This window comes from Oreochromis niloticus, linkage group LG3 (genome assembly GCF_001858045.2).
Source record: "Oreochromis niloticus isolate F11D_XX linkage group LG3, O_niloticus_UMD_NMBU, whole genome shotgun sequence".
Taxonomy (NCBI): Eukaryota; Metazoa; Chordata; class Actinopteri; order Cichliformes; family Cichlidae; genus Oreochromis; species Oreochromis niloticus.
Window position 1 is genome coordinate 54818463 of NC_031967.2, and position 22629 is coordinate 54841091.

The 22629-nt window shown below is 38.5% G+C and overlaps 1 protein-coding gene across 1 annotated transcript; it reads right to left on the reverse strand.

Annotated features, from left to right (window-relative positions):
* Window positions 1-14737: 14737 nt before the first annotated feature.
* On the reverse strand, window positions 14738-15618 carry LOC109199149 (cell surface A33 antigen-like). Its single transcript, XM_019354476.2, has 2 exons — window positions 15402-15618; window positions 14738-15186 (listed from the first exon to the last, which is right to left on the reverse strand). The coding sequence occupies exons 1-2, from the start codon at window positions 15475-15477 to the stop codon at window positions 14831-14833; spliced, it is 432 nt and encodes a 143-aa protein (XP_019210021.1). The 5' UTR covers window positions 15478-15618; the 3' UTR covers window positions 14738-14830.
* Window positions 15619-22629: the final 7011 nt, after the last annotated feature.

Genomic DNA, 22629 nt, shown 5'->3' on the forward strand with positions numbered 1-22629 from the left:
GCTTCAGCAGCGGAACACGTCTGGCACTGCGGGATTTGATTCCCTGCCGTTTTAGTGTGTTACTGATGGTGACCTTTGTTACTTTGGTCCCAGCTCTCTGCAGGTCATTCACCAGGTCCCCTCGTGAGATCTTGCGTGGAGCCCCAGATCGTGGGAGATTATCAGTGGTCTTGTATGTCTTCCATTTTCTGATGATTGCTCTCACAGTTGATTTTTTCACACCAAGCTGCTTGCCTATTGTAGATTCACTCTTCCCAGCCTGGTGCAGGTCTACAATACTTTTCCTGGTGTCCTTCGAGAGCTCTTTGGTCTTGGCCATGGCGGAGTTTGGAGTCTGACTGTTTGAGGCTGTGGACAGGTGTCTTTTATACAGATGATGAGTTCAAACAGGTGCCATTCATACAGGTAACGAGTGGGGGACAGAAAAGCGTCTTACAGACGACGTTACAGGTCTGTGAGAGCCAGAGATTTTCCATGTTTGAGGTGACCAAATACTTATTTGCCACCCTGATTTACGGATAAATTCTTTACAAATCCTACCATGTGAATTCATGGATTTTTTTTTCACATTCTGTCTCTCACAGTTGACGTGTACCTCTGGTGCGAATTACTGACCTCTGTCATCATTTTAAGTGGGGGAACTTGCACAATCGGTGGCTGACTAAATACTTTTTTGCCCCACTGTAGACCTTAATTTTCCATTTTTCATATTTTCATTAAGTCTGCAATCATTTCATTTCAAATTATCCATGAAAAATATGACAAAAAAGTAAAATCTGCAGCAATATTCTCAGTTTATAATAAAAAGTACATTTTCTTTTTATCCTATACTGTTTGATAAAAAATTATGGCATGTTATTGCATCATCTAAGGCTTCTAAACTGGAAATGTGACAGATGATAAAATAAAGCATCCACTCTTACAGTGAGCACCTTCTTTGGTTCTGTTATGCATGGATAGGCTTTTCAAAAAAAAAGGGGGGGGGGGGGGGGCTCTTCTTGATGTTCACCTCAAAGTGTCATTTCTTTAGTTCTGATGTCACAGCTGAGCTGCAGAACAAACCAAGGTCAGTAACTTTCCTCTGTCACAGTTTAAACCTGATAAATGCTCACTGATATGACCCGTTTGGGTTTATGTTTGTATATTGGATCTTTAAAAAATGATAGCCGCAATGCAGATACAGCAAAACATCCTTTTAACAATGGTAATGTCATTTTAGCCCTCACAGCTCATCTGACTGTGAGTCCCAGCAGCTCTCAGTTCTTTGAATATGACTTTGTGTCTCTGAGCTGTGAGGAGGACGACAGCTCTGCTGGATGGACTCTGAGGAGAAACACAAGCAAAGAAACCAGGACTCAATGTGGAGCTGAGTGGGGCAAATCTACTGGGAATTCCTGCAGTATCAGCTATATCTTAACACAGGACAGTGGAGTTTACTGGTGTGAGTCCAGAGAGGGTCCCATCAGTAACATGGTTAACCTGACAGTCACTGGTAAGCTGAGTGTGTGGAGTTAGTGTTGATGAAGCTGTGTGTAAATGGATGAAATGCTGTAGTTTGTCTCTGTGTTGAGGTGGATCAGTGATCCTGCAGAGTCCTGTCCTCCCTGTGATGGAGGGAGATGACGTCACTCTGCTCTGTAAAACAAAGACCACTCCCTCCAACCTCCCAGCTGCTTTCTATAAAGATGGCTCCCTCATCAGGAAGCAGCCTACAGGTCACATGACCATCCAGCATGTTTCCAGGTCTGATGAAGGCCTCTACAAGTGTGACATCAGCGGTCATGGAGAGTCTCCATCCAGCTGGATCACTGTCACAGGTGACACACTCACCTGTCTGTGTTTCTGCAGGTTTCAACATTCACAATGTGACGACAACTTAATGACTGTGTTTGCTTTATTTTAGACAAACACACCACCACACCTCCACCTGATAATAACCACATGTCTTTCATCCTCCTTGTGTTGATTGCTGCATCAGTCTGTGTTTTGGTTCTTCTGGTGATACTGGTTCTGCTGATGAGACGACTTGTTCATAGGAAACCTGAAGGTGAGACTCAGACTTGTAGACTATACATGTCTAGGTTTGTTTTGTAGAATAAAGTAAAGTATACACTCATCGTGATTACATTAGTATTAGTGTTAGTATTTATTCTCAATGTGACGAGGACTTAATGATTGTGTTTGCTTTATTTTAGACAAACACACCACCACACCTCCACCTACATCCACACCTCCACCTACATCCACCTCTTCATCACTCTCCCTTCCTGTTCTCTCTGTGTTGTCATCTGTTGGATCAGTCATTGCGTTTGCTCTCCTGTTAATGAGATGCATTTGTAGGAAAGGTAAAGTTGATATTCAGACATCTGAGCTTTTTTAGAGTTTGTATTCAATATAAATATATGTGTGTGTACGTACCTACTGATTGTATTGACTGTGAATTAACTTGTTAATGAAGCAACAATGTTACAAAACTGTGTGCCTGCTTAGTGAGGTATGGTCTGTTAGGAAAGACAGGATTTTAGATCTTCAGTTGGTTTGTAAACTGGAAATTGGCAACATGGTTTACAAATTTACACTATCTAACCTCCAATAATTTAGACTTGGTTTTAAGTTGATGGACATTACTGTGTTTTCATAATAGTTTATACAAGTTAATAGATGATTAAAGAGATTATGCATTATAAATAGCTAGATAAATACAAAATGGTGAATGATTAGGAACAAACTGAACATTCTTTATTTCTGAATTAGGGCTCAAGTTTAACCCTGAAATCACAATTTTTATTATTATTTTTTTAAGTGTGAGTGTGTGTGTGTGTGTGTGTGTGTGTGTGTGTGTGTGTGTGTGTATGTGTATCACCAAGTGTTGTTCTTTGTGTGCTGAACTGTCTGTGGTCTGTGGTTAATAGACACTAACAGGTCTGCAGTCGTCCAGTTTCCTGTTTGTCATCATAAAAAACAATATATATGTGTTATATGTTATACATATGTGTTTTATATTTAGATGATACCAACATTTTAGAAGCATCTAGATATAAATTCTGAATCTGACTGTATTAAACTAAATAATCTCAAATGAAAAGATCTGAGTCTCTATGATCTGAGTCCTGTTCACATAATGATTTTTGCAGTAGCCACTAGTTTACAAAGAGCTCTATTATCACCTGCATAACCTACAGTGATGCCCTCTGTATGTGTTTTATTGTGCAGACATTGATATAGATGCAGTCTACTCAACAGCAAGAACAAAAGACATCAAAAACAAGGACAACAAGTCAAAGATCAGAGGTACAGCTCCTCTTTACAGCTAAAACTGAGGCCGAGCTTTGATCTAACATATTTAAACCTTTGAAATTGTATAGTATAATTCACCATCTTTACCATCATATTAGCTTGTTAATATTTAGTAATTGGCCCTGTGTGCATTGGTGGGAACATTGCAGGTTTTGTGTGTGTGTGTGTGTGTGTGTGTGCGTGTGCGTGTGTGTGTGCGTTCGTGTGTGTGTGTGTGTGTGTGTGTGTGTGTGTGTGTGTGTCAACAGCAATATCCTGTTTTTGAGGCTTCAAGCAAAGAAGCTTGATTAATAATCTACATTTGACTACAGTTATATTTTCAACATTGATGTAGGAACAGAGCGGGCAGTTTAATGGTGACCATTGCTGTTTTAGAAGGAACAGAATATCTTTTTGTCCAAATTGCAGCTCATTTTCTTAGGGACACATGTAACCTTAAAGGTGCTACTGCATTGATTCACCCTCCTACTATGTGCTAAATGAAAGGTGTGTTGTGACTTTTGTTTCAAATCTGTGCTAGTTAATATTTTATAACCTGTGTTAATGAGCAGTGTTGGTCAAGTTACTTGAAAAAAGTAATCAGTTACTAATTACTGATTACCTCCCCCCCCCCAAAAAAAAAAAAAAAAAAGTGTGTGTATGTATGTATATATATGTACATGTGTGTGTAGATATATATGTATGTATGTATATGTATGTGTTTGTTATTTGTAATTGTTATTGCCTGTTACCTGTGGTAACGCAATTTATAATTAATATATTCTGTATTCAGTTATGAAGGTTCTATTTGTTTTGCTTGGGCGTAGCTGCGGGAAGTTTATTGTTTTTGTTGATAAGTGAATATAGGGGTGGGATTTAATAAGTTTTCTTCATCCCACTCCTTTTCAGGTACATTTTGTTGTTTGTTTTTTGTTTTTGTGCACTTTATGTTCAACTTTATTATTGTGCCTGAAATGAACAAATTAAAAAAAAAAAAAAAAAAAAAAGTAATCCAGTTACTTTACTGATTACTTATTTTCAAAAGTAATTAATTACTTAGTTACTTAGTTACTTAGTTACTTTTTAAAAACACAATTTACAACCTGAATAGGTAAAGCGATAGATCTTTCAGCCCAATTCTACTTTTTCTGCATAATCCATCATACAAAATGTAATCAAATGGAAAAGTCTCTTTTTAAAACGTTAAATCTTTTAACTTTATGCATCAAGCAAAAACTTAATTATATGCAACATTCTCTGACTGGAAGAAATTTGTTTCACATTTAAACCTATTTTCTGCACATTCCAGCACATAAAATAAAATATTTTTTTGTGTTTACACTCACTCTTTCAAATAGATGCAAGTAAAACACAGCAGAAAATAAATAAAATCAAAGACTAGCGGTCCTGTTGCTCTATTTTCACCTGTAAAGCAGGAGTGGGGTAGGCGGAGGTTTACCCTGGTGCAGGTGTGCCGCGGCGGTCAGTGGAAGAATCCGCGAGTTTCTCTGTGAATTTCCCATTACAGTCGTAGTACACTCGGTGCTTTCTTGGAAGTTTAGGGGTTTTTTTTCGCTGTAAAAAGAAGTTTTCTTCCCACGCACAATGGACAGTAATGTTTTTGTCACTTTTTATGGAATCAAACTCAAAATAAGCTCAGTACTTCCACGCTTTAAACGCTGCATGCTCATACTCTCTCCCGCACTCCATATATTATCCATTGTTGATCTGCAGACAGCTGTTGTCACGAACGTCGCACTCGCTTACGTCACTGTCATGAGACATTCTCGCAAAAAAATCACGGTTTTAGTAACGCAGTAACGCAGCGTTCCTACGGGAAAGTAACGGTAATCTAATTACCGTTTTTGCAATGGTAATCCCTTACATTACTCGTTACTTGAAAAAAGTAATCAGATTACAGTAACGCGTTACAAGTAACGCGTTACTGCCCATCTCTGTTAATGAGACATACAGTAATTGCCAAAATCAGCTCACACGGTCCTTTAATACAAGAACTTTTTAATTGTCTGCAGTTAAAACCACCCCTGCAGCTTCCTCCTGGTGCGAGAACATGCTTACTTTGTGCTCTGTGGTGAAGAGTGTCAGTCTGCATTAAAAAAAGTTGCCAGTTTTGCGGCCGTCCACCTGCCTTTTCACAGAAATGCCCCCCACTTCTAGGTGGTCATTGTGTGTTTCACAGCAGAGGTGTTAGGATGAGGAAAAAAAACTCATCAGATGCTGTGGTTTATGAAAACCATCACTGAATCTTTTCATGCTGCTGCATAAAAGAAAACAGTAACACAGGTTTTGTTGTAGTGCAGTAATATAACAGCAGTCATTCTGTTGTAATAACTGTAATCTCTTTATTCTGCAGACACAGAATCAGTCGCTGTATACTCAGCAATGAGAACTGAAGGCATCAGTCATGGGCTAAAAACCATCAGAACAAGAAGGCCCAGGTACAGCTGCTCTGTATGTCTTAATGTATGTTCAATTAACCAGGTAAGAAAGTCCCAGAAAGTTGATTCTGTTCATCTGGACTTTGTATTTTCAGAGGGAAAAATTCACATTCTGCACAATAAAAGCAGAACCCAACAGAAGCCAACTTATTTATTCAGATAATGCTCATTTTCTTTTTTTAACTGGACTTCTTTTTATTTGATTTCCTGTCATTTATATCCTGTTCATGGTACATATTCATATCAAATATGACCAGCATTTGTAAAAATTACATTAGTGTATGCACAAGTAATCCCTGTGAACCAGTTATTGTTCTACTCTTTAATTTATATGAGGTCAAAGAGGGGGGACTTGAAATTAATATTTTGAAAGGAGCAAAAAAGCTCCTTTAAATTTGGTTACATAACATCTTTTTGTGGTGTCTGATTTAACAAGGAGAAATCCTGTACAATGGAAATAGATATTGATAACGACCAGTTTCCTATCAAAGAGCCAAATAAAAAAGATAATTGTGAACTTGCTGGACATGATATCTGTAACATGCAGCCATCTACTGGCTGAACATTGGTTGGTTCTTTTTCTCTATCTGCTAAGTAGCATACATCTTTAATGATTTAAAAAATAAGTCACTAACAATTCAAAAATAAATTCCAACTTTTGCACTTCCAATTCTTGTTTTTAAAGTTTTTACAGTCATGAATAATATATGCTGTAAAGCCAATACATGCGGGAAAAATTACAGTCGAAAGAAATCAATAAAAGCCCCAAAGTATCATGACATCCAAGCCCATGAGTGCATAAGAAATTCTGACAACAGCTGATGTTTGAGTCTGTGGGACCTCAGTGTTTTCATTCTTTCCAATGTTTAGCCAGAAAAAAAATAGAGATGAAGAGTATTCAGAACATGAGGCGTTTTGCCTTCACTGGACAACGGAGGGAGTAGACCGGAGGGAGGAGAGAGAGTGCTTGGGAATGGCACACAGGAAATAGTTTACAGCAGGCCTCTGCAGTGAGCACTCTATCCTGCAGTACATGGCTTACTTCCTCAATCAGATCAACTTTAATAGGCATAGCCTTATAATCAGACACTGACAGTGATTTTGAAGACAAGGAGGAGCCTGATCTCCAAAACAAGCCCATCAGCAGTTAACAAATTTCACATCAAATCTAATTTAAAACTTTACATACAAGATGTTTGTTAGATGGGGCTGACATATACAGGCAAGCCCATAATTATTCATACCCCTGGCAAATTACTTTTATTCAACTAGCAAGTTTTGTTTTGATCAGAAATGACACAGGCGTCTCCGAAAAGACAAGACGATGTACAAGAGGCATCATTGTCTGCTAACAATTTCTTCTCCACTTATGCTGTGTGTTTTGGGTCATTGTCATGCTGAAATGTCCGCTGGTGCTCAAGGTCAAGTTTCTCTGCAGACTGCCTGATGTTGTTGTTGAGAATCTTCATGTATTGCTCTTTTTTCATGGTGCCATTTACTGTGACAAGGTTCCCTGGTCCATTGGCTGAAAAACACCCCCAAAGCATTAGGTTCCCACCACCATGTTTGACAGTGGGGATGTGTTCTTTGGGTTGAAGGCTTCTCCTTTTTTACGCCAAATGAAGGAAACATCATTGTGACCAAACAATTCAACTTTTGTTTCATCTGACCATAACACAGAGGACCAGAAGTCTTATTCTTTGTCTAGATGAGCATTTGCAAAGGCCAACCAAGCTTTTGCGTGCCTTATCTGGAGAATTGGCGTCCTCCTTGTTCTGCGTCCCTGGAACCCAGAAGTCTGCAGTGTCCGTTGGACTGTCTGCCTTGAGACATTGCCACCAGCAGAGCACAGATTCCCCAGGATGGCCTTGGTGGTGATCCTTGGATTCTTTTTCACCTCTCTAACTATCCTCCTGGCCAGCACAGGTGTCACTTTTGGCGTCCGACCATGTCCTCTGAGATTTTCCACAGTGTGGAACGTCTTATATTTTTTAATAATACTTTGCACTGTAGCCACTGGAACTTGAAAACATTTGCATATGGCCGTGTAGCACCTTCCTGACTTGTGAGCAGCCACAATGCGCAGCCGCAGGTCCTCACTGAGTTCCTTTGTCTTAGCCATTACTGTCCACAAACCACCTGCAGAGAGCTGCTGTTTTTAACCTGTTGAGTTGATTAAAACAGCTGTTCCCAATTAATCAGGGTAATTAGGATCCTTCACAGTTTGGACTATTTGGATTGGTATAGAACTTTGGATTTTCCCAGAGACTGTGAAAGTTTGTGAAGGGTATGAATAATTCTGGATATGACACATTTTGCCCAAATGTAAATAAACGCTGAGATATCTATTTTTTTCCCCCATCATGCCTATTGTACATCATCTTATTATCTTTTGGGAGACACATGTGTCATTTCCGGTCAACAAATAACTTACTGGTTGAATAAAACTAACTTTGAGTCAAAATTTGTCAGGGGTATGACTAATTATGGGCTTGAATATATATGTATATTCTAAATTCAGACAAATCCCAAGTATTATTCATACATGCAGTCTGTATTGCTCAGAATTGCCTGAAGTATCTTTACATGCGCCTTTATGGTTGTATTGATATAATAACATTATAATCTGGCAGGTCCACCAGACCAGTCAGCATTGGCAGATTATTTGAACACAGCACAAGGGTGACCAAATGTTATTGCTCATTCTCCAGTGTTGCAGACAGGCTGCAGCTTCTGGTGATGGTCCCCATTTCAAAATCTCACTTCTCAGCTTGTCAGAGAAATATTCTGTCGAGGTGGAGACAGTTTGACTTCTTAATGTCATTTAATGCAGGTGATGAGCTAATTGTTTCAAGCTTGTAATCATGTTTCCTGTTTTTGTTTGTGTGTGTTTGTGTTCAGATGTTAAACCAGAGCCAGACGTCGTCTACTCTTCACTGAAGTAGTCCACCAGTCCAACCACTGACGTCCAGCTGCTGGTCTATAATCCCCCTGCAACACAGATCAGAAGACAGCTTTTATTATTATGTTGTTATTGTGTTTTATGTCCTCAGAAACATCTCTGTTATTTAGATATTAGTCATGCTTGTTGGATCTCTCTCTTGTTTCTGTGGCAGAAATATGGTTTCTCTGCAGGATTAATAAACTTTTTATCTCATTTGTTTTTCTCGTGTGGTTTTGTGGGTTTAAAAAAGGTTTTAGATGGAAAATTTGACTTGTTCAAGTTTGGTTGTGGTTATCATTTATAATAAACCCCTACTCCAAAAAAACAACAGCACAGAAAAGATTAGGTACAGCCTCTGTTGTGCTTGACATTTTCCATGAAAGTTTTCACTTTTCTCAATTAAATAATTTAAACAGAAATTTCTCACAGCAGCTTTTTAAATATGAATTTTTTGCTATTTTTTTAAGTTTTTCTGTGATGAAAAACTGAGAATTTGAAAAGTTTGACTGCTGGTCATGTACAAAATAAACAATCTGAACAGGTTAACTTGGGCTTTAAGAAGTAATGATGATTTCTCGTCATATGAGACATTTCACAATTCGTCTTTTACAAAGACATTTACATCATTTATTTGTTGCTGGGAAACATTGATAGCACCTCACTCATTAGTTCATGATGAAAGCAGCGTGCTGCAGTGTAATAATAAACCTTTGGATTGTCTTTTCTCCACTCAGGAACTGTTAGCTGTACTCCTAGACATGGTGGTAGTTTTTTGGGTTTTTTTTTTTTTTTTTTGTGAGTTTGTGTGCCGTGGAATCTGAATTGTGTTACAAATGATTGTGTGCCAACATCAGCCCAGCAGCCAGACCCTGAACTTCAACAGGTCACAAAAGCAGCAATGATTTCAGCTGATGTTAAAAACATGACTTTTTATTTACATTTTTATTTACAATATTAAGTGCAGAGATAACGTGTGGTTTTCTGTCACATCCAGACATGTAATGGCATCTGGTGCACAGACATTATTAGGTCCGTGCTCCTTTCCGAGTGTGTGTAGCCACAGCGGTTGATCACATGATCAAATGTAAATGGTATTTTTTTTATCAGTCCTAATGTCATCTGTCTCTTAGTCTCATCTTCCTCACATCTTATTGTAGCTTTAAATAAAATACTCTTTTCTCATGTCTATGAAAATGTTTCAAAATAAATGGACAGGAAATTGAGAGTGTCTGTCTGCTGAAACACTGCAAGGCTGTCAGAGAAGGGAAAAGGAGAAGGAATCAGAGAGTGTTGTTTATGGTCAGTAGTTGAGGTGAATTAAGGTTATAATAATAATAGTTCTCATAATAATATACCAATTTTTATAAGATACAAGGAAATGGTTGCTAGAGGGTGCCGTTACTCTCCAGGCCACCAGAGGGTTTTGCATTACTATTTTTAAAGCCTGGTAGAATTGCAACCACATTTATTTTTTTGCATATGAAACTGAACGAGTTGTACTTACATCTTATGCCATCAGCTTGTCCTAGGTCACAGTTTCCTTCCACACATGGCTTTGCAAAAACTGCATAAAAAGCATGTGCAGCAACAAAAACATAATATTCCAGAAACACGCTTTGCCGATCTGATCGGCTGTTAAACTCAAGTTACACTGTTGGAAATAGTTTATTTTGATGCACATGCTATGTTTTTTGCAAATTTGCAGTATAATATTTATTTTCGTTTTTCCTGCAGTATATAAAAATTGGTGTATCTCAAAAATAAAACTATGAAGACACTCAAAATAAACTTCCTGTGGTTGGAAACTTTGAGGGATAAACCTCTGAAATTTCTCTAATTAGAAATATATGTAAAGAAAAAAACAAAAACGATTTTCAATTTTTTTGTAGTTTATTGCACTTTTTTTGCAATTTATGTAGTTACTATGGACTTAATGCAAACAAATTAAATAAACATATTAATAACTTATTAAAATTTGGGATAGCAACTTGAAATACTCTCAAAAATGCCACTACAGCATGTAAAAATATATAAATAAGCTCTGGGGGACTTGGTTCTGTGATAGGTCTTAAAGGGTTAAAAACAAACAAAAAATATTTTTGCCAGAAAATCAGCCAGATGGAGAATAAAGTGCTCCACTCTCCCCTATTCTTGAACAAACGCTCTGATTCAGTCCTTGAAATCAAAAGCATCCAATTCTTCAAGTTTAATTCCAGGACTGAGATCTGTATCTGCAGCTCAGATGGAGATTTTGTTTTAAAGTTTTTATTTTTATAATATATTTTAAATTTGTATTAAAGCCCAACCCTTTTATTATTAGGGGTGTGGCCTCTTTGATTGACAGCATGGGGCATCTGTAGCTGCTAACTGTGTTCTAGGCAGCTAATTGTTGTTCCTGCTGGACCTCTGACCGTGATTGTGCTGCTGTATCCTTTTTAATGCAATTATCTGACCAGTAATATGGCTGCTGTGCTGTGTGGCTAACTGAACTAACAGACCGTTCATGAAGCGCTCCAATTTTGGTGAGTGAAATCCTAGGATTTTATTTGTATGTTACTGAGCACCAGAGATGGGCAGTAACGCGTTACTTGTAACGCGTTACTGTAATCTGATTACTTTTTTCAAGTAACGAGTAATGTAAGGGATTACCATTGCAAAACGGTAATTAGATTACCGTTACTTTCACATAGGAACGCTGCGTAACTGCGTTACTAAAACCGTGATTTTTTGCGAGAGTGTCTCATGACAGTGACGTAAGCGAGTGCGACGTTCGTGACAACAGCTGTCTGCAGATCAACAATGGATAATATATCGAGTGCGGAGAGAGTATGAGCGTGCAGCGTTTAAAGCGCGGAAGTACTGACCTTACTTTGAGTTTGATTCCATAAAAAGTGACAAAAACATTAGTGTCTGTTGTGTGTGGGAAGAAAACTTCTTTTTACAGCGAAAAAAACCCCCTAAACTTCCAAGCAAGCACCGAGTGCGCTACGAGAAACTCACGGATTCTTCAACTGACCGCTGCGGCACACCTGCACCAGGGTAAACCTCCGCCTACCCCAGAACTGCTATACAGGTGAAAATAGAGCAACAGGACCGCTAGTCTTTGATTTTATTTATTTTCTGCTGTGTTTTACTTGCATCTATTTGAAAGAGTGAGTGTAAACACAAAAAAATATTTTATTTTATGTGCTGGAATGTGCAGAAAATAGGTTTAAATGTTAAACAAATTTCTTCCAGTCAGAGAATGTTGCATATAATTAAGTTTTTGCTTGATGCATAAAGTTAAAAGATTAAAACTAATAAAACAAGTTTTAAAAAGAGACTTTTTCCATTTGATTACATTTTGTATGATGGATTATGCAGAAAAAGTAGAATTGGGCAGAAAGATCTATCGCTTTATCACCTATTCAGGTTGTAAATTGTGTTTTTAAAAAGTAACTAAGTAACTAAGTAATTAATTACTTTGGAAAATAAGTAATTAGTAAAGTAACGGGATTACTTTAGGGGGGAAGTAATCAGTAATTAGTAACTGATTACTTTTTTCAAGTAACTTGACCAACACTGCTGAGCACTAATTAGCAGGTAGCTGTGTCTGCACCATGCATCTATGCAGATTAATGATGATTGGACACTTAGACTTTCATTTGTCTCTATCCAACGTTGTAGAAATTCATCTCATGTAAACAATAACGTGGCGCACAGCGTGATGTCAAAAAAGGCACACACCTTTGACATTGTGTGACTAAATCTCAGTGTTCCTCGTCCACATGTAAATGCAAAAATGAGTTTTCGAAAATCTCCACCCTGATGGGAGTTTTTAAAAATTTCAGTTTTCACTGATCCAAAAGGCCGTTTACATGTGGACGAAAGGCCGAAATGCATAGAAGAAGCTGCGTTTTCAAAAATACGCAGCTTACGCAGTACATTTCAAAAACTTTACATGTGGACGTAGCCTTAATCCTGTGTGAAAATACCAAATAATATTAAAAATAATCCTTTTACACTTTTAAAGAAGTAGTATTAAAGTATCTTCGATAAAGCCAGTGAAATCTCACAAACAATAAAGACCAAATTAATAAATGTCACGAATCGGCTGTGTGCAGGCAGGAAGAGGACCCAAAATGCAGGACTCGCAACACACGGGAATGAACTCAGGAAAATGCAGCTTTATTAACAGACTCAGGGAAATGACGCAGAACTAAACTAGACTGAGAAAACAAAATCTAAAACTCCACAGAGAGGCACACCAGGGATCACACAGCATGAGGGATGACGCAACACTGACACAGAGAAACACAGGGCTTAAATACACTGGGGAATAACGAGGGGAATGAGACACAGGAGGAGAGCACAGCTGGAAGGAATCAGACGTGACGAGAGCAAAGGGAAGCAAAACTAGAAACACTGACATGAGACACAGACCTTCAAAGTAAAACAGGAAACACACCGACTGAACTCTAGACATAAACTTAACAGAGACTGGGGAGAAGGAACATAGAGACCTGAAATGTGGGACAGAAGGGCACAGAGTTAACACCGGGAAACCAAATAACAAAACCTAAGAATTGGAACTCAGGAAGTACTAAAGAACTAGGGAGCTGGAAATACTTAGGACAGAAACCAAAACACAAGCAGTCATAATCCATGATAAAATCAAAAGTAAAACTCAAAACACTGGGTCACCAACCCAGGACCGTGACAATGAAAATATTATGCAAAACTTTATTAGCAATGAACAGACAGACTCACACAATGGGGAACTTTTAATGATGAAGCATTTTATTATATTAAAGGAGATGAATCAACAATATGTGAAAAGCTCTTGAAAGTTAAATTAAAATGATATGAGCTCCCTTTGGAGTTAAGTCGAACGTACTTCTCTCATTGGCTTCATAATACATAACACTCCAGCTACACTGATGGTAAATGGTAAAATGGCCTGTATTTATATAGCGCTTTAATAGTCCCCAAGGACCCCAAAGCGCCTTACATATCCAGTCATCCACACATTCACACACTGGTGATGGCAGCTACATTGTAGCCACAGCCACCCTGGGGCGCACTGACAGAGGCGAGGCTGCCGAACACTGGCGCCACCGGGCCCTCTGACCACCACCAGTAGGCAACAGGTGAAGTGTCTTGCCCAAGGACACAACAACCGAGACTGTCCGAGCTGGGGCTCGAACCGACAACCTTCTGATTACAAGGCGAACTCCCAACTCTTGAGCCACGATCGCCCCATGTGATGTCATCACATACAGCGTTTTTGTCTTCATTTTCTTCACTTGTTTCAGTACATGTGTGTAATTATGCTATAACAGCTGATCTCTACACGAGGATCAGTTTGTGTTGTTCGAACGTCACAGAACAAGTTTGATTTTACAAACAGCTGACTCACTCATTGCAATGAAAAAGATGCAATGATCTCTGAGATGAGTGATGATGTGAGATGTTACTTAATGTCTAATCTCAGGCTGAAATCCATCTGTCACATATGTGATCAGACTGTTTAAACAAGCTGGTTAAATCTGATGTGTTGATCTTTGAAGTTTCTTTTTTGCAGTTGTCTTAAGATTAGATCATTTTAACATATTTTCCATCACTAACGTTTCCAGTTATTTTCAGTGGATGACATGTTTTCCTTGAAATCACCCAAAATTTATTTTGAACTGAATATTTAGTGAAATTTCTTGTGACTAAATATAATGCTATGAATTTTGACCTGATTTTTCTTAAAGTTTTTTTCTTGATGTTTTCTTTTTGTTCTTCTATTGATCATAAAATCAATACAACTCCCAACAACAACAAAAGCAGCACCAAAAAGGACCGACTTGCTACAAGTCCAGGATGCCCCGTACTGACTTCATCCTCCTTCCCTCCTGCCTCCTTCCCTCCATCCTCTGTGTGTCCTCCTGTCTGACCTGCAGGTGAGAAACAGGTGTGAGGTGTCAGCTGTCAGGTAGGTGATGAGTGAAGAACAGAACAGAATCCATTTCCTCTTCAAACTGCTGTCAGACATTATCTACTGCACTCTGATCACATCACTCAGACCAGCTGCTTTCTACAAAGTCTCATCAACAACATCTTTAGAAACAAACATCAACAACCAGGAAGCAGCTTCACCTCTGATCACACACACACTCAACTCTACTCACTCACCTGGAGGATCAACAACACTCAGGTAGATGATGTTGAGCTCCCACGAGTGTATTTCTCCCATTAAGACTCGACACTCATATGTTCCATTATCAGCAGTTGTCACATCCTTCAGAATCAAAGACACGTCTCCATCCTTCATCTGTCTGTCCTGCAGATCCACCCGGTTCTTAAAAGATTGATGCTGGTTGTCTGGAGCAAACTGCCCATCCCGGTACACAACAACATGCTGTGTCCCCAGATCAGCTCTGCTCCACTCAAGAATTATGATGTTGTTGTTTGAAGCTCGACAGGGCAGAGTGACGTTCTGTCCAGACTCGGCTGTGATGATGTTTGGGTCTGAAAGAGAAACTAAACGAACAGCGAGGTTAAAGGAATCAAATACACAATGCAGCTTTGGATTAGTATGGTGTAACCTAATAATAGCAGCCTATGCTGTTTTCTTTCTGCTAACTATTTTTCTTACTTATAATCGTAAAGAATTCAACAAATAAAACTGCTGTTTTGTCTGAACGTTTCTTTCTGCCCTGTTTGTTTTCTACTCTGATCATTGGCTGAGTCTTTACCATTCTGGCTATTGTTCGATCCATTCGAATGGTAGTCTTCCACTTTCTTCCACGTCTCTCTGGTTTGACTTTCCATTTTAAAGCACTGCCGATCATTTTAGCTGAGCAGCCTATCATTTTCTGCACTTCTTCATATGATTTCCCCTCTCCAATCAACGTTTTGATTAAAGCACGCTGTTCTTCTGAACAATGTTTTGCACAACACGTCTTCCTCAGGTTTTCAGAAAGAATTGCATGTACATCATGTGCTGTGTTCATCCTTAAATACCACCTTAAATACCAGCACATTTCCACCTTTTTCTTCACATCATGAATGACCTCACTGATTGGACTCCACACTGCTATTATTTTGAACACGCCCCTTTCACTTAATTATTCAATTACACAGACTCAGGTGCATCCATATTATGAACGTTGGGTCTGTTGGTTTCTCTGAATCTACTACACCAGCAGTCTCCAACCATTTTTGCACCAAGGACCGGTTTATGTCTGACAATATTTTCATGGATTGGCCTTTAAGGTGTCGAGGATAAATACAACAAAAAAAAAAAACAGTAGCAGTACCAAAACAATACGATTTATTCGTAAGACATGGGAAAAGACCCAGGGAAACTGAGTTAACGATAAAAACCATAAAAAACAATAAAAACCCTGAAAACTATAAATTTCACACCTGAGCCTCAACTCTCATTGTACCAAACGACTCCAGTCCATGGCCTGGGGGTTGGGGACCGCTGTACTACACCTACTGGTAAATTATTTGCCATGTAATAATATGATTTATATCAAAAACACTGATTCCTCAGGTTAGTCATGTTGGACTGCTATTATTTTAACTCTATCTTTAAAACTATTGTTTGCATAAAGCAAGAAAACAGAAACAAACAAATAAAAAATTAAAAAATAAATAAAAACAGACAAATCTCTGTTACAGTTGTTTAGAACATTTATCTAAAATCTAAAATTCTCCCCTGTAAGAACTCATCTGTCATCACATTAACTATGAGGACAAACTCAGTTTATCTGTTTGTCAGTAAATTGTGTAGTGACTTTTTGAGCCTTTGAAAATAGGGGGAAATAATTAAAATTCCTGTTAATTGAAGATGAAGGGCAACCACAAACTACCAGCTTCAGTTTGTGGTGCGATTTTGTGAGAATGGATTTGAAGATTTCTGATATGCAATGTCTATATATCGACCCAACACAGTACAGAAAAGAAAGCATCCCTGTCATTATATCTCGAGTCTCTGCATGCTGCTTTTTCTGTAGCTACAGTACAGCGCTGAACAAAGACCTTTGTAGCTGTATACATACGACTGTATATGTATATGACTCCTAAAACTAAATGTTCAGTGCAAGTATTTGCCTCCTCCCTGATTTCTTACTTTTGAAATGTTTGTCAAACCTATCCAACCCTTCTCGGCCTTGTTAAATCCTAATTTAATCCGTAATGCATGCTCAGTCATCCAGGAAATCCCAAAAAGTTGATTCTGTTCATCTGGTAGTAACATTTTCAGTGATTAAAAACTTGAACAGAATCAACTTTTAGAACTGTGATTAACCACCAGGCCTGATCGCTGCCAGACCTGTTGAATCAAGAAATACATTAAATACATCCTGTCTGACAAAGTGAAGTTGGCTAAGGTTTTGGGAGTCCATTGAACCACGGGCCATTTTCCACAAATAGAAAACAAAAAACAAAAAAACAAATCAGGAAGGGGGCAAATACTTTTTCATTGCACTGTAACACTGACACACAAGTTGACTTGTTGTTTCTGTGCATTCTGGATCGCAGTGATAAATGTTAAGTCCACTCAGCCTCGTGTCACTTTCACATACACGGACATGTCGAGCCAATTCATAATTAACTCCTAAGGGAAATACTGTTAAAATATAAACCATCTTCTGTAAACATCACGGAAACATCATTTGGTTTTTATCAGCTAAAATCTCACCTGCAGAGACGAACACAAAGAGGGCAACACTGAACAAAATGGACCATGATGATGCCCTCACGGCAGCCATTTTTGATTTCGAGTTCTGCTACTGTTGTAACACCTTGAACACGTCACCTTTAAGCAAGTCGCATTAGAGTGACGTTTGGTAGGCTGGACTGTTGGATGAAACGATATAGGTGCATTGTAAGAAAAGAGTCACAATGGTAACAGCGAGGGATATTGTGACGAGCTTTGCACGTTCTGGTGGCTTTTGTTTGTTTTTGTTTTTTTCCACCTTTATGTAACTCGAGCTGGTTTTCAGCTGCTCTGCACACACACACACACTCACACACACACACACACACACACACACTCACACACACACACACACACACACACACACACACCGCCCTCCTCCGGTCCCGGCACCATCCTTGAAGGGGAGGCTGACGGAGATCAGGTGCATGTCAGCCTCCCCTGACACCACACCCTGAAACCACTGCTCCACCATATATATCCCTTGTTACAGTATGTACGTGTGTATATGTGTGTATATGTGTGTCTGTCAATGACTTAGGCAGAAATAAAAAGCAGGACTTTCCTTGTCTTTCGTTGCAAACAACATCACTCTCCAACTCTGATTATCCCACCAGCTAACAGCATCCCAGCAGCCAGCTCAACAGCTATTTTATTTCATCCATCAGCCTCCAATTTTTAAGAACTATGTTACGCCATGAATGACTTCTGCATGTTTTGTATCTCAGTTTGTTCTATTCAAAGATAGAAAACAGTGGAAAACATTTACTGCTGTTCTGTGGATATCCCTTAAAAACCTAAATCTTAAAAGCTAGAAATCCCATTTATTCCATTTTCCAAGTGTTGTTTCTGTTTTCCAGTCAAAACAGGATGTTGTGGAAGCAGTCAGCATGAGTCCCACATACAGACTGCTGTAGAGGTTTATTATGTAGGTCTGAGAACATCCTTCTAACATCCTGGAGATTTTGAATGTTTGAATATTGACATTTCCTGGAAGTTTTGTGTTGCACCTATACTTTGTTAGTTAAAGTACAGGCGTTATCAGTATAATCGTGTACCTGTCCCTCACTTGTTTTTCTATTGATGCTGTTTTGACTTTGTACAACTCAGATACTGTAGGCCATTCTGAGACACCTTCATATGGCTGTGAGATTTGATCAGACGTTTTCTAAGTGGAATTATTGACAATTATTTTAAAACAAACAAACCACTGAGCAGGATTGAAGTGCCAGAAACCTGCAGGTAGAAAGGATTTAATGAAAAAAACCTGCTTGACTTTCTCTCAAACCAACACTGTGACAAGAGATATTTTTAATCGTTGTTTGACACAAGCTTGAATGTGTGCAGAACTTTTATGCTACAAACACAAACCAAGACATTTAAAATGAGTGACTCAGTGTAGGCAGTTATTCGAGTGTGGCATGATCATCTACAGCATTGCTCATGTCTTTAAAAAGAGAAAATGAAAAAATATAAATAAATGAATAAAAGATTCAAGATGAAATGAAGTTGTCATTATACCTGTGGAGAAGCAGTTCTACAGTTTTGCTTGACTTTCAAGACGAGATAAAAGTGTTTAAACTCTGAGGCCTCCTACATCTTACTGCCTGTGACCCAGAAATAAATATCCACGTTGCAGCAGGGCTACAATGCAGGATGTACAGGTATATCCTGTACAAGAGTTTTTACCTCCACTGTGTAAAAGAAGTGTGTGGGACACAGCTTGAATATAAAAAGTATGGAGGAAGGAAGACTACATGTATAAAATCATAGGCTAATACAGGGCTACAACAACAATTTATGCTACAACAATTTATGATGCAGTTTCTTTTAGACGTTATATATGACATGGCTTTTAAATTAGACTCCTTGCCGAGAACACTTCATTTAGTTAAACTCCTGTTGCCTTGCCTCCTATCTCCTCATAATTCTTCCTCAGCTCCCATTCTCACCCGTCTGGTGTGAGGGACTAAGACACAGGAAATGACACGAAGAATGAGAAAAAGATAAAAGGCTTTAAGCTGTGAGTCCTCCTGCATTGTTCCAGTGTGAACCAGAAAAGTCATTGAAACAGTTCTTCCTCTTTAACTAGATGGAAATTGTTTTTAGCTGCGAGTTTTGTGTATGTGTGTGTACTAGTACGCATCGCTGTGTTTGAACCAATAGAAAAGCTCCTCCTCAGAGGAAGAGGGCGGGCTTTACTTGGTGTCAGTGACAGAAATGAAAAAAAGCTGAAATGAGTAAGAAGAACGATGAAGGAAACATTTCTGCTGTGTCTGCTCTGTAAGTAGAATCTCTGTGTTTGTTTCATCAGCTGTTTTTTAAAGTAATTAATTTATTAATAATTTTTTTATATTCATTATTTTCTTATCAAAACTTTATTGAAACATGTTGCTGACAACAAATTGAGGTGAAAAACCCCCCCCAAAACAATTTAAGTCTGTTTACTGATCTGAAACATGTCAGTGTGACAAGCATACAAAAACCTAAGAAATCAGGAAGGGACCCACTAGTTCAGAAATCTGAAGTTGTCCCAAATGAAGACTAAACAGATTACAAAAACAAGAAACATTAAGAAACATTTTGGGCTTCTCAAGTTAAGCTTTCCTGCACATCAAGGCAAAGTCAGGTGGTCCATATTTTCAACCAAAGTTCAGTGTAGCTGCTGTCTGTTGAGAAAACACCGATTTGTGAAACATGATTATTGGACAGGTCTTTTCTTCAGTAACTGTGCCCAAGACATTTTCTCTTTGAGGATCCCTGTCTGAGCAACGTGCCCCCTTGTTTCTCATCATTAATAGAGAGCTTGGCAAAGACATGATGAAACACAATCAGAGATGGTGCTTAATAAAGATCCCCGCTGTCTCAAAGTCTCAAAGTCATCTTTACAACCTTATGAATTAGTCACAACACATTGGCTGCCCACTCAACATGCAGACAGGCAAACACAGGCATGAAGTCAGATGGACACAATAAGATTTTCACTGTTATTGAAGAAAAGAGTGTTCACAGCTGGCTTTAACATAGACCTGAATTTTACATATTTAATATTTTCATTAAATCTACAATCATTTCATTTCAAATTATCAATGAAAAGTATGAGAAACAAGTAAAATTTGCAGCATTACTCTCAGTTTATAATAAAATGTACATTTTCTTTTTATCTTATACTGTTTGCTTACAAATGATGGCATGTTATTGCATCATCTAAGGCTTCTAAACTGGAAATGTGACAGATGATAAACTAAAGCATCCACTCTTACAGTGAGCACCTTCTTTGGTTCTTGATGTTCACCTCAAAGTGTCATTTCTTTAGTTCTGATCTCACTGCTGAGCTGCAGAACAAACCAAGGTCAGTAACCTTCTTCTGTCACAGTTTAAACCTGATAAATGCTCACTGATATGACCCGTTTGGGTTTATGTTTGTATATTGGATCTTTAAAAAATGATAGCCGCAATGCAGATACAGCAAAACATCCTTTTAACAATGGTAATGTCATTTTAACTCTCACAGCTCGTCTGACTGTGAGTCCCAGCAGCTCTCAGTTCTTTAAAGATGACTTTGTGTCTCTGAGCTGTGAGGAGGACGACAGCTCTGCTGGATGGACTCTGAGGAGAAACACAAGCAAAGAAACCAAGACCCAGTGTGGAGCTGAGTGGGGCAAATCTACTGGGAATTCCTGCAGTATCAGCTATATCTTAACAGAGGACAGTGGAGTTTACTGGTGTGAGTCCAGAGAGGGTCCCATCAGTAACATGGTTAACCTGACAGTCACTGGTAAGCTGAGTGTGTGGAGTTAGTGTTGATGAAGCTGTGTGTAAATGGATGAAATGCTGTAGTTTGTCTCTGTGTTGAGGTGGATCAGTGATCCTGCAGAGTCCTGTCCTCCCTGTGATGGAGGGAGATGACGTCACTCTGCTCTGTAAAACAAAGACCACTCCCTCCAACCTCCCAGCTGCTTTCTATAAAGATGGCTCCCTCATCAGGAAGCAGCCTACAGGTCACATGACCATCCAGCATGTTTCCAGGTCTGATGAAGGCCTCTACAAGTGTGACATCAGCGGTCATGGAGAGTCTCCATCCAGCTGGATCACTGTCACAGGTGACACACTCACCTGTCTGTGTTTCTGCAGCTTTCAACATTCACAATGTGACGACAACTTAATGACTGTGTTTGCTTTATTTTAGACAAACACACCACCACACCTCCACCTACATTCACACCTCCACCTATATCCACCTCTTCATCACTCTCCTTTCCTGTTCTCTCTGTGTTGTCATCTGTTGGATCAGTCATTGCGTTTGCTCTCCTGTTAATGAGATGCATTTGTAGGAAAGGTAAAGTTGATATTCGGACATCTAAGCTTTTTTAGAGTTTGTATTCAATATAAATATATGTGTGTGTACGTACCTACTGATTGTATTGACTGTGAATTAACTTGTTAATGAAGCAACAATGTTACAAAACTGTGTGCCTGCTTAGTGAGGTATGGTCTGTTAGGAAAGACAGGATTTTAGATCCTCAGTTGGTTTGTAAACTGGAAATTGGCAACATGGTTTACAAATTTACACTATCTAACCTCCAATGATTTAGACTTGGTTTTAAGTTGATGGACATTACTGTGTTTTCATAATAGTTTATACAAGTTAATAGATGATTAAAGAGATTATGCATTATAAATAGCTAGATAAATACAAAATGGTGAATGATTAGGAACAAACTGAACATTCTTTATTTCTGAATTAGGGCTCAAGTTTAACCCTGAAATTAAAATTTTTATTATTATTTTTAAGTGTGTGTGTGTATATCACATGGTGCTTACAGAGTGTTGTTCTTTAACCCTGAAATCACAATTATTTTTATTATTTTTGAGTGTGTTTGTGTGTGTGTGTGTGTGTGTGTGTGTGTGTATATCACCAAGTGTTGTTCTTTGTGTGCTGAACTGTCTGTGGTCTGTGGTTAATAGACACTAACAGGTCTGCAGTCGTCCAGTTTCCTGTTTGTCATCATAAAAAACAATATATATGTGTTATATGTTATACATATGTGCTTTATATTTAGATGATACCAACATTTTAGAAGCATCTAGATATAAATTCTGAATCTGACTGTATTAAACTAAATAATCTCAAATGAAAAGATCTGAGTCTCTATGATCTGAGTCCTGTTCACATAATGATTTTTGCAGTAGCCACTAGTTTACAAAGACCTCTATTATCACCTGCATAACCTACAGTGATGCCCTCTGTATGT